Source organism: Salvelinus namaycush, chromosome 34 (genome assembly GCF_016432855.1).
Source record: "Salvelinus namaycush isolate Seneca chromosome 34, SaNama_1.0, whole genome shotgun sequence".
Lineage (NCBI taxonomy): Eukaryota > Metazoa > Chordata > Actinopteri > Salmoniformes > Salmonidae > Salvelinus > Salvelinus namaycush.
In genome coordinates this window covers 8459956-8473586 of record NC_052340.1, presented here as the reverse complement: position 1 = coordinate 8473586, position 13631 = coordinate 8459956, and the positions used below count along the sequence as shown (strand labels likewise).

Below are 13631 nucleotides of genomic sequence, written 5' to 3'. Positions count from 1 at the left end.
TATGGAAACCACATGTTTGACTCCGTTCCATTTCTTCCATTCTAGCCATTACAATGTGTCCGTCCTCTTATAGCTACTCCCACCAGCCTCCATTGCCGTGCAATTGGCATCGATAAAATGCTATTTTGTTTGTTGTCCGTAGCTTATACCTGCCCATACCGTAACCCCACCGCCACCATGGGGCACTCTGTTCACAACGTTGACATTAGCAAGCCTCTCGCCTACACAACGCCCTACACCCTGTCTGCCATCTATCTGCCCGGTGCAGTTGAAACCAGGATTAATCCGTTAAGAGAACACTTCTCCAGTGTGGCCATCAAAAGTGAGCATTTGCCCACTGAAGTCGTTTTCACCCTGGTTAGGATGAGCACGCAGATGAGCTTCCCTGAGACAGTTTCCGATACAATTTCTGCAGAAACTATTATTTGGTTGTGCAAAACCACAGTTTCGTCAGCTGTCCAGGTGGTTGGTCTCAGACGATCCCGCAGATGAAGAAGCCAGATGTGGAGGACCTGGGATGGCGTGGTTACACGTCGTCTGCGGTTGTGAGGCCAGTTTGGACGGACTGCCAAAATCTCTAAAATGACGTGGCTTATAGTTGATAAATGAGCATTCAATGATCTGGCAACAATTCTGGTGGACATTCCTGCTGTCAGCATGCCAATAACGTTCAGCTTTACAAAAAATGACATATTTATCATGGTTATTTGAATTTAAAGGGCAATTTTCATCATCTTCAGCACCAAACCAGTGTCTACATATGTGAAAACCGCGCGTTCTCTATTATTATGTAGTTAAAAAGATAAGAAAGCTCCTAAAAAATGCTTCTGTGACGTCAAGTTTATGATTAAAGAAAAGAATAGTGACTTTCCAAATCTGCAATGAGTTTTTAGCCCAAAGGAGGGTATGTTCTTGCTCCCCACGTCACCCGGAATCTCATAGTGTCTGAAAATCACTGTTCTGATGATGCCATCGTGTAGAACTTTCAGATGGGACGTTCAACGGGTGGCCTGATTCTCTGTGGTCACTAAAGATCCCATGGAACTTCTCGTAAGAATAGGGGCATTTTAATACCGGTGTCCTGGCTAAATTCCCAATCTGGTCCTCGTACCAGGTTGCTGGATCGAATCCCAGAGCTGACAAGGTAAAGAAATCTGTCATTCTGCCCCTGAACAAGGCAGTTAACCCACTGTTCCCCGATAGGCCGTAATTGTAAATAAGAATTTGTTCTTAACTGGCTTGCCTAGTTAAATAAATAAATAAAACCATCATGGCCACCTAATCATCCCCAGCTTCCAATTGGCTCATTCCTCCCCCTGTAACTATTCCCCAGGTCGTTGCTGTAAATGAGAATCATCAGCCAACTTACCTAGTAAAATAAGGGTTAAATAAATGCAATTTTAAACCTTTTAACTTTTTTTTTCTTTCTTCTAAACTAAGAAATGTGCAGTTTTCATATGCTGAACCTGGATTTGTGCTGGAGATAATGAAAATGATTTTGAGAAGTGGTGAAGTTGCTCTTTTAAGAGAACTGTAAATACATGTAATAGTCTTTACCCCGCACTGGGATCCACCATCATGGGCTTGAGGGGCTGAAGTGATGTATAGGCCTACACCTCTAAATGTTTCTGATATCCTCTACAGATTTCTCTTTCAGTCTTCCTGCTTTGCACTACGGTTGGCTTTCTGTACCTTAAATGAATCAACAAGCCTACTGCACACGCAGTAGTGATGATTGTTGAAGAAGAAACCGATGTCGAATCTATAGATGAATGATAGACTTTTTATCATTCATATGTTTAGTTACGTCTGACTAACTTACTGCCATTTTGGATAATTATTTTTCAAGTCTTCCTCCAGATCACAACCCAGTGCCTCACGTACCTGTGTTTTATCTTTTTTTTAATGGGTTATTACCATTTTACCCAAACTTTGTTGCAAGGACAAGCAACTTGATTGTGGAGTGATTCTACCAAACGTAGGTAGAGGTCTATCTCTGTGCTTTTTCTGAACCATTTGATTACTATATTTACAAAATATAAACCTGTTTTCACATGTTTGTATTTAGTGGTTTCTGTCGCAATGTTAACTGGGTTAATTGCTATGTCACTGACAACAATGTAGTTGAGCAGTATTTTCTGTTGCACCAATAGCTCAGATGAAGAGGCGTGTTCAAATTTGTCTCTGGTTACTGTCTTGTCTAATACTTGTCACTTTTTTTTTTTTGTCTTTCACTCTGGTAGCGTTTGTTTTTCCTCTGCAATTCCATGTTGTGTCACATAAATGAAGCAGAAAGTCATACTATTAATCAAACTCTTCCATTTATGTGTATGTTCGTGTCATTGGTTAAACTGGCAGCACCTTGAATGTTTTGTGGAATTGTAAGAAACTCAAAGGTAGGCTTTTAACCCATTATCTTATGTTTTAAATGCCATTTTCTGACTGACTATATATACAGTAACAGTCAAGTTTGGACACACCAACTCATTCAAGGGTTTTTCTTTATTATTCTACAAATGTAGAAAATAGTGAAGACATTAAAACTATGAAATAACACCTGGAATCACGTAGTAACCAAAAAAGTAAGATGTATTTTTTATATGTGAGATTCTTCAAAGTAGCCACCCTTTCTTTGCCTTGACAGCTTTGACCACGCTTGGCATTTTCTCAACCAGCTTCATGAGGTATTCACCTGGAATGCATTTCAATTAACAGGTGTGCCTTGTTAATTTGATTAATTTCTTTCCTTAATGCATTGTGTTGTGAAAAGGTATGGGTGGTATACAGACGATAGCCCTCTTTGGTTAAAGACCAAGTCCATATTATGTGAAGAACAGCTCAAATAAGCAAAGAGAATGACAGTCCATCATTACTTTGACATGAAGGTCAGTCAATACGGAAAATTTCAAGAACATTGCTGGTGACGCTGTCTGTGATTTATATAGAATTCAAGGCACACTTAACTGGCATGGCTAGTACAGCATTCTACAGTGAGACGCCATCCCATCTGGTTGGTCCCACTATCATTTGTTTTTCAACAGGACAATTACCCAACACACGCTTTAAGAAGGAAAGAAGTTCCACAAATGAACTTTTAACAAGGCATACCTGTTAATTGAAATGCATTCCACGTGAGAACCTTATGAAGCTGGTTGAGAAAATGCCAAGCGTGATCAAAGCTGTCATCAAGGCAAATGGTGGCTACTTTGAAGAATCTCAAATATAAAATATATTTTGATTTGATTAACACTTTTTTTGGTTACTCTAAGTGATTCCATATGTGTTATTTCATAGTTTTGATGTCTTCCCTATTATTCAACAATGTACAAAATAGTAAAAATAAAGAAAAACCCTGGAATGTGTAGGTGTGTCAACTTTTGACTGGTACTGTGTGTGTGTGTGTGTGTGTGTGTATATATACATACAGTTGAAGTCGGAAGTTTACATACACTTAGGTTGGAGTCATTAAAACTTTGCATCTACTTTGTGCATGACACAAGTAATTTTTCCAACAATTGTTTACAGATTATTTCACTATCACAATTCCAGTGGGTCAGAAGTTTACATACACTAAGTTGACTGTGCCTTTAAACAGCTTGGAAAATTCCAGAAAATTATGTCATGGCTTTAGAAGCTTCTGATAGGGTAATTGACATCATTTGAGTCAATTGAAGGTGTACCTGTGGATGCATTTCAAGGCCTACCTTCAAACTCAGTGCCTCTTTGCTTGACATCATGGGAAAATCAAAATAACTCAGCCAAGACGTCAGAAAAAAAATTGTAGACCTCCACAAGTCTGGTTCTTCCTTGGGAGCAATTTCCAAATGCCTGAAGGTACCAAGTTCATCTGTACAAACAATAGTACGCAAGTATAAACACCATGGGACCACGCAGCCATCATACCACTCAGGAAGGAGACGCGTTCTGTCTCCTAGAGATGAACGTACTTTGGTGCAAAAAGTGCAAATCATACCCAGAACAAAAACAAAGGACCTTGTGAAGATGCTGGAGGAAACAGGTACAAAAGTATCTATATCCACAGTAAAGCGAGTCCTATATCGACATAACCTGAAAGGCCGCTCAGGAAGGAAGAAACCACTGCTCCAAAAGCGCCATAAAAAAGCCAGACTACGGTTTGCAACTGCACATGGGGACAAAGATTGGATTTTTTGGAGAAATGTCCTCTGTTCTGATGAAACAAAAATAGAACTGTTTGGCCATAATGATCATCGTTATGTTTGGAGGAAAAAGGGGGAGGCTTGCAAGCCGAAGAACACCATCCCAACCGTGAAGCACGGGGGTGGCAGCATCATGTTGTGGAGGTGCTTTGCTGCAGGAGGGACTGGTGCACTTCACAAAATAGATGGCATCATGAGGACGGAAAATTATGTGGATATATTGAAGCAACATCTCAAGACATCAGTCAGGAAGTTAAAGCTTGGTCGCAAATGCGTCTTCCAAATGGACAATGACCCCAAGCATACTTCCAAAGTTGTGGCAAAATGGCCTAAGGACAACAAAGTCAAGGTATTGGAGTGGCCATCACAAAGCCCTGACCTCAATTCCATAGAAAATTTGTGGGCAGAACTGAAAAAGCGTGTGCGAACAAGGAGGCCTACAAACCTGACTCAGTTACACCAGCTCTGTCAGGGGAATGGGCCAAAATTTACCCAACTTATTCTGGAAAGATTGTGGAAGGCTACCCGAAACGTTTGACGTAAGTTAAACAATTTAAAGGCAATGCTACAAAATACTAATTAAGTGTATGTAAACTTCTGACCCACTGGGAATGTGATGAAATTAATAAAAGCTGAAATAAATCATTTCACATTCTTAAAATAAAGTGGTGATCCTAACTGACCTAAGACAGGGGATTTTTACTCTGATTAAATGTCAGGAATTGTGAAAAACTTAGTTTAAATGTATTTGGCTAAGGTGTATGTAAACTTCTGACTTCAACTGTATATACAGTGGGGAGAACAAGTATTTGAAACACTGCTGATTTTGCAGGTTTTCCTACTTACAAAGCATGTAGAGGTCTGTAATGTTTATCATAGGTACACTTCAACTGTGAGAGACAGAATCTAAAACAAAAATCCAGAAAATCACATTGTATGATTTTTAAGTAATTCATTTATATCTATGTAACAAATATCTTAAGTGGAAATGTAACTTTGAATGTTCTGTGTTTGTCTGTACAAAGTACATCTGTCTGTCCATGAACTAATAATTATTATTTTGGCAACAGTGGGAGTGCTTTGTCAGTAGCAGAATGTTAGCCGAGGATGCTGTGAGTGCATTTCATATACAGTACTCTCGAGTTTCTCGCTTTTATGACTGTACTTTTCTATTCTGATCTTCATAAATCGAATAAAACTATTAACTAATTACAGTGAGCCTACTTTGTGGTTCAACATGAAACACAATGTTCACGCTCCAATGTCTGTCACACTCGAAACGCATTTAATTCCAAAAGCATTTTATTCAAACGCATACAAACTAGTAGGAAAGCAGTTCATGTCTTTGTACAGCGATCATGTAATAAATAAATCAAATACAAATGTCATGGCAATGCACCTTCTTAGTACATTATAAGGCAGGTAAGTCCAAAAGAATGTTCTGTTTGTAATGATAGCAGTACTAATAGTTTGGTTCAGCCTGGCTAACAGCTTGCAGAGGCCTTCGGCTATGTGATATCTAGCTAACAGAATGCATCGTCAATAAGTGCTATTATGTTTTCATCATGAGTGACATCCTTTCATATTGACTGAATATAATGGCTGGAAAATCCCCACGATATAAAAAAACAACAATGTACTGTACATACTCTCCTCTGGAAAAAGTACCAAAATATATGAATCTACTAGACTTGGAACTCTATTCAAACTGTATCGCTGAAGCGTTCCAGATTGCGCGATAGCAATGTAAAGGTCATTTCTGATTGAGCCGACATAAGCTAGTGTTTACCGTGAATGCAGTCTCCGCTAACGCAAGAACATTGCCTTTGTATTTCAATGACACTGTAACGCTGAACTTCCGCGATACGGATTGAATAGAGCCCTTGGCTTTTACCCTAATGAGAAACAAGATCTATCACTTGTATATGTTGTTCTACAGTACGCAGTTATCAGGCTCGTTCCATGACACCATGACTTGTCATAAAACTGTGACCCACCAAACCCTGAACTTCTGACCCCACAACAATGGGGCACCTGGTTACGGTTTGTGAGGGGCCAATGGGAGGTTAGGTGTAGAACAGTCATATTTTGGCATCCAGCATCTCCAGGAAGAGTTTGTGCATGGGCACGTGGCTCTCCAGGTGGAGCCGGCAGAAGGTGTCCACGGCACGGTTGGCAGACTGCCGGAGCAGGGGCAGGGTCATGAGAAGTTTGCCTGCCCGGTGGAGCTCTGCTGGGTTCTGGGCGCTCTCGTACTCCTGCAGGGCTTCATGGAGTCCGTCCTGGAACCGCTGCACTGCCTCCACACTCTCCAGGTTCTCTGCGTCTGAGTGGGTAGAGACAAGGTCAAGGGAGGCCTGTGGGTGTTTGGGTGTGGGTGGAATTGTGTGATAAACCTCCCCTTGTTTCGACACGACAGCGTGTCAGATCCCATTGACCACCTCATTTGTTTCGCCATTGAGGGCTAATGGACGGGCCAAGGTTAAGTTGCATGCAGCCGACCCTCATTTTTCCTGAAAGGACTGTAAATGTAAAAACAAAGGCTCCCTCCTCTGATCCTTCTAGCCACCTCAGGCGGTGTGACTGCCCCGGAGTGTCAGGCTAACGCAGCCAGACTCGCCTAATGGATTTCTGAATTCCTGTGATAATTTGCAGGGCGCTGGGAGGCAGATGGATTTATTGATCAGGGCTAGGGCAGAAGCAGCCTTCTCACTGCTAGGATATTGATCAGTTTCCACTTGCTGTGGCCTGGGGAATAACAGCGGGAGCCGGAAGGGAGGGGAGGGAAGGGTGAGAGAAGTGGGTGTTGGAGAACAGATTTGGCAGACGTCTAGACCTCCCCACTCTCTGTCATGGTGGTCTGAAGACTGGCAGTTTGTACAGCGGTGATTGAAAAATGATTCATCAACACATTTTTGGGAGCACACAAGTATGTAGTATAGCATCGGTAATACCGTTCACATAATGACCCCTTTATTTATGAATCCAATCAACTAAATACAACATGTTAGTCATTATATCAAATTATTAATGGTAGTTTAAAAGAAAGTGGAGGGCTGATAGTGACAGGGGTAATGCTGAGAGAATCCCATTACTAAAATACGAGACCTGTGAGGGACGTTTGCCAATATGAGGGGTCTAGCCACTCATTCCTTCCCTGACAGCTAGTAGCTTTATAAGATATTGACCATCATTTAACAGCCTTGCCCTGCTAGGGAACCTGACCCTGGAGCAAAAGTGTATTCAAAGACACACCCTGAGGGAAAGGCACTGTGGATCACACTTAGGGGCTTGAATCAATCTGTATTGCTAAAGCGTTACAGAATGCAAGCTAGACATGTAAAGGTCATTTCCGATCGAGCCGACATCTGCAGCGTTTACGTAACTACAGTCTCCGCTAACGCGGTAACATTGCCTTTACATTTCAATCACGCTGCAACGCTGAACTTCCACGATACGGATTGAATAGAGCCCTGACTCTCTCCACAGTCCTGAAGGAGTGGCTGTATGTAGGGCTGCCTGAAGACGGTGCAGTCGATTTTGTACCAAGCCAGCGTATTGTAAAGCTGAATTTAACACAATTATTTATTGTAAGCAGTAGCCAGGCAGATTAGATGGTAGTATATCTTTTTGGTAGTTCTGTCATTCTTATAATGCTTTCTAAGAGGGATTGTACAAGGGTACAACTAGGTCTCTTGAGTTTGCTCTGTCACAGTTACAGGATCCTGAGTGGCGCAGCGGTCTAAGACACTGCTGTGCTAGAGGCGTCACTACAGACCCGGCCGTGATCAGGAGTCCCATAGGGCTGCGCACAATTGGCCCAGCGTCGTACGGGTTAGGGGAGGGTTTGGCCGTGGTAGGCCGTCATTGTAAATAAGAATTTGTTATTAACTGACTTGCCTAGTTAAATAAAGGTTAAATAAAATAATAAATAAACAGCTGAACTACTGATAACAGATACCCAGTGGCGGCCATGTAGTTAGTACCTGAGTTGGCGAGGGCCATAGCCTTGAGAGTGACCACTTCCTCTCGGCTCAGGTTCATCTGCCTGTACTTGGTGGTCAGCTGTCTCAGGGCAGTGTAGAGGTCAGAGAGTCCGGCCGCTCTGCACTGGGCCTGGTCCAGATGCAGGTTCCCAGCAAACACCAGCTCCTCCCCATAGCCCAGAGACTGAGACACCACTGACAGGACCAGCGTCTCCATCCACCCACTCTGCAGCAGGGCCATCTGGTCCACCAATGAAAGGGCAGAGAAGCCTGGAAGGGCAAATATGGAAATGTAATAGTCCATAAGTTCTTACAGTATAAAAAGTCAACTTTGTCCCTTTGTACCAGTGTAAAATGGCATAGTATTTTGAATTTTTAAGCAGGGAGTCACGCTTATTTAACATGACCTACAAGAACAATGGGAGTGGGTACCTGGGATATGCTTTGCCCAGCCAATCATGACCAGGAGTTCCCTGTTTAGGAGGTCACAAAGCGTCAGCAGGGCTTTAAGGTTGTCATCATTGGTTGAGTTGTCCGGCGTGGCACACAGGGGGGCTGACTCTGTCAAGAGGAGCTGGGAGATCACTTTGTTTCCTGAAAGAGGTCAAACAGATATATTAGTAATGTACTCTAGTGTACTCTCCGTTTGTGACTGACAAGGCTCTTATTGGAGTGTGTAAGTGCTGCACGACAGAGGGTACTCACCGTTGGCCTTGACGGGGTGTGTGTCTGGGGCCTTCATATAAAGAGAGAGGCCAGAGTCCCCCCTTCTCTTGTACTTCTGACGTCCTCCTCTTACTCGGTCCATGCGAACACCTGTGGTGACACAAACATGATGATCAGTGATCATCATCTTTGCTCATTGATTGATCCCCAATCCCCAAGTCAAGAACAGACTATGGGAGGTGCACAGTACTACATAGAGTCGTGGCGCCATTGAACTCTATTCCACACCAGGTAACTGATGCGAGCAGTAGAATCAATTTTTTTAAAGAGATGAAAATACATTTCTAAGTGACCCCAAACTTCTGAACGGTAGTGTATGTGGTAGAAGAGTAGTGACCTAAGGGAACACACTTAATGTGTTGTGAAAAGTGTTATGAAATGTAATGTTGTGTAACATTTAAACTGCTTTAATGTTGCAGGACCCTAGGAAGAGTAGCAGCTGCCTTGGCAACAGCTAATGGGAATTGAAAATAGAGGTTGAGTAATTAAAAACTCTTAAGTCAGGCTGTATGTGTTCTACAGGCCTGTACACATAAGCATGTCTGTTTATTGAGCCCACTGCACTGAGATGAGTTGTTGAGTTGGTCATCAAGTCTCACCTTCCTTCATCATGCCGGCATGCAGGCACTTCCGGAAGCGGCACGCTTGGCACGACTTCCTACGACGCTTGGTGATCTCACAATCGTTCACCACAGGGCAGCTGTACTCAATGTTACCTGGAAACACAGAAAGCGCAGCTCTGTTTACACCCCGCCCTCTATACTTGAGGTTACCAGTCAGAAAAGCCAATGTCGCAAAAATGCAATCCAAATGGTGACGCTGTATTTTACAGTATCTTTCTCACAGTGCATTCTTGATGCTTAACTTTTCAGAAAGCCTAAAGGTCAAATTGCCATGCTGTAAAACAAAGTGTGTTTTTAGGGGGTGTGCCACCATGGCTAACCCTTGCCATCTGGTGGTTTACTGAGTTTCACTGTCTGTGGCACTATGACAGAAGTCATTTGCCTCTGTGTTCACTGGCACCCTGAGCTTTCACACAGCAATCAATAGAAGCCCAGACAAAATACAGATATTGATTGGCTTTTTCACACTGAGCCTAAAGACCACAACAAGTGTTACAACGTTTGGGCTCACACAAGACAAAAAGGGGATTTAATAGAGTATTGATTAATTTCTCCCACCCATCTATACCCAGACAAGCGGGTCTGGATCTGGGGGTGATCTAGGGGCCAAGGGCCCTCGATCAATGAGCTCACCCCTAAACCCCCCGTTCCCTGGACAAGAGGCTCTGCGATTAGGGCATCCAAGATACAGCTCCAAGCTTTTAACAGGAGATTGGCACCTCTTCAGAGTGTCGTTCACAAGAAACTAAAATGTGTTGTGTGGTGTTATAAGTACAATAACACATTTTTAAGCTGCAGTTTCATACTTTGAGATGGGCACTGTTGCTAAAAGAATGATGAAAATCCACTTTTGATAAATGAGAATAAAATAAGTATTTTCATTCAACTTCAAGCATACTTGAAATTAGGCGCATTAGTCAAATAATGTTGAAAATCAGTCGTTAACGCATCAAGCGCCATTGGAACAATATCATGCGTCAGTTCTTTTGGAACATTTGTAGCAGAGAATAATCCTCTCTAGTTTCAGACTGCAAAAATCCAATATTCAGGATTATATTAAGAAATCAAAACCAAAGAATATACAGAAGCAATTTTTTCCCATTTAGAAACAAGGCAACAATAAACATGTCGTTGTCGTCCCCCTTATGTTAACTACTAGGCTATAGCTCTCAAGCCAATCAGTGTAACATTGTAAATGCCGGATCTCTAAGGCAAGACGCATCAAAATCGGCCCAGTGCTGTCTGAGATAGCAGATTGGCCTATCGCGTGTAACGAACGTAAGAACGGACCGAGATAGATCCACAGTCCCCTCCCCGATTTCATCTTGGGGGACAATAAAGCATTTCTGGGGCCATCAACCAATATGAAGCACATTGAGTCTTCACACGAAAATCAATCCCATAGCTGAGTCTGCGGCTGACAGAACTATTGGAAATCTGTGTATGCTGCAATCAGCCTCATTTGCGCTTCCCCCTCTAATAGATTATTGATTATATTATGAATTAAGATCTAGCCCAGAACTTTGCCTTGTCCTAAATGTAATCACACGTGCACGCTCGCACACAGTGCACGCAACACACACCATCACAGACTGCTTGATTTGATGTTCTATCAGGTTTTTGCAAAAACATATACACTTTTGTTTACCTTGAATTGTCCTCTTGAAGAAAGCCTTGCATGCCTCACACGACGCTACTCCGTAGTGATATCCCGATGCAAAGTCGCCACAAACTAGACACAGCCTTTTAGGTCCAGAGCCCAGCGACGATAAGTAGTCACATTTGAGGATAGAATCAACGTGCGCAGAGAGCGCCAAACCGCGGTCTGAGCAAAACTGAGATGCGCTGCTAGAGTCCGGTGCTGCGCTGACACCGCTGCCGCTGCTGCTCGAACTCGGGGATTCCGGGTCCAGCGAGTGACCCGGTGAGAATAAACTGTATCCACTGCTGTCCGAGCTGGGACTGAATGCTGTGGTTCTGTCCAGGGCGAAGGTTGGGCTGGAGGGATCCGTCTTGATACATGTATCATCTAGTGAAGGAGCGTCGTCGGTGTTTGAGGAGTCCAACAGGCTGATGGTACAATTGAAATGATCATGCCAACAGTATAGTCCCACTGAAATAATACCCTATTATTTATAGAACTGCTACGATAACAGTGTGGCATGCTGACCACAATATAGTCTGCCTATTGGGTGGACCACCTCAAGGACCAACAACTCTATTCATGTTCCCTATGGAGGAAACCAACGTTTGCATTTATTCTGCAGACAATTAATAATAACTTTTTTTTCAACTAAATTAAGCCTTATCTCATGCTTAAATTAAAATAAACACACATCAATAGCACATAATTGGTGGCAATCAGATTAACGACCAATAAAATGTATCTATGATCACATTAAATTGTTCACTACTTTCAAACCAAATATGAATGTAAAAAAAAAACATAAATCTCAATAATTCTTACTGGTTGTGCTGGCTGAGGAAGTGGACATTTTCACTCAGGCAAAAATCTTTTAGATCCATATCCAGGAAGAAAGGAGATGAAATGAGAAATATAGTTGTCAAGGCAGTAGTAGTATTCTAGTATTCTGGTTTGGGAGCTAAAGGTAGAGAAATAGTGACAGAGCGAGGACACTGAGACAAGGGCCACAGTTATAGTTGCAGGTTTATTTAGCTGAAGACTTGTGTCATTGCAAAGGGGCGGGGCCTGGAGGACTAATCCTGACAAGCACTAAACGTTTGTTGATGGTTTCATTCTCTTCTCACTTCCATTGTGTTGAGCATACAACATGCATATTTACATATTTACATACTACACAGAAGGCAACATTTATACATGATACACTAGTCAAAGTATGAACAAGATTTGTTAAAGAGGATTTTCACTGGTACCTCTTATTGACAAAGTGTTATCAAAGCGAGGTGAAAACATGAAACGCTATTGCTTACGATGGAGCACCATGCACTATGTCCGTCATTAAATGCATTTTGCTATTCTTTTCTTCCAGACTCTGCCCTCCCTCATCTCTGTAATTGTTGGACCAGGATTTCCCTCTTATACTGTTTGGTGTAAACAGAGAAAGCACTCAGAACAGACTCACGGACACAGCATCCCCTTTGCTTCCAGGTATTTGTTGTTCCTCATAACAATGTCTCACTTTTAAAAGCTATAAATTGCATATTGGTGACAGTACTATTCTAGTTCCTGAACCAAAATGCATCACTATTCCTGAAGTATTTGAATTAAGATTGTCCAGTCTCACATAGGGCTTTCTCTTTGAAGTGTGTTTTCATGGTCAATCTTTGAAAGTCAGGTAAGGTGAGCTTGAGAGAAAGTGAGAGGCAGGCAGGGGGAATTAGAACAGACCGGAAAACCAATGGATAGAATTAGACTAGAGAAAGGGAGGGGAGGGAGGTAGTGGAAAGAGAGAGGGGATTCTTACTTGGAAATGGTCAGTAGGTCAGGTACACGTGTACAGTACAGGGCTTACATCTGATGAAAGGGGAGGTGGTGATGAGGTAGGAGGGTTAGGGTGGCTGGAGGGTGAGGATTAGGAGCCATCCGGTGCCAGTGTTGGCAGGGGTGCTGAAGCAGCAGTTTTGGACAACCCTGATGTGTGAAAACCCTGTGAGGAGCGAGAACATCCAAATCCAGCCACCAGACACCTTAGCCAAGTTTATACCTGGCGCTAACATGGGTCCTTTGTCCTGATCTTGTCTGCATTCTGATTGTGCGCACATTTCCAGAAATGTGTCTACACACACGGTATTCAAATGTGTCGGTTATCCATCTACTGTGTCTGCATTGTGACCACATTTCCTGGTCCCTTCTTTTATGCAAATTATTTCACAGCTATTCTTTCAAAAATAATACGTATTTATTTTTTGTAAGACACATATTGATATAATCATTCAATGGTGCCACCTGTCAATGATTTTAGAGGGCGGAATGATGACGATTTAAGTGGTTTCTCTGTCCATATCTGTCTACACTTGTAAGATATCCACACACAAGGTGTGTCTGACTACCTCCGGAGGTGGGCAGGATGATCTGATCACAATCTTTTGATGTCTACACCTGTCCAAAAATATCGGCACGATCAGAATGCGAACAA

The 13631-nt window shown here is 42.5% G+C and overlaps 1 protein-coding gene across 1 annotated transcript; it reads right to left on the bottom strand.

Moving 5' to 3' along the window:
• Positions 1-6259: 6259 nt before the first annotated feature.
• LOC120029153 (estrogen-related receptor gamma-like) lies at positions 6260-12039 on the bottom strand. The gene is made up of 7 exons (XM_038974458.1): positions 11981-12039; positions 11162-11583; positions 9490-9606; positions 8870-8980; positions 8597-8758; positions 8165-8434; positions 6260-6504 (listed from the first exon to the last, which is right to left on the bottom strand). The coding sequence occupies exons 1-7, from the start codon at positions 12037-12039 to the stop codon at positions 6260-6262; spliced, it is 1386 nt and encodes a 461-aa protein (XP_038830386.1).
• Between the last annotated feature and the right edge of the window lie 1592 nt (positions 12040-13631).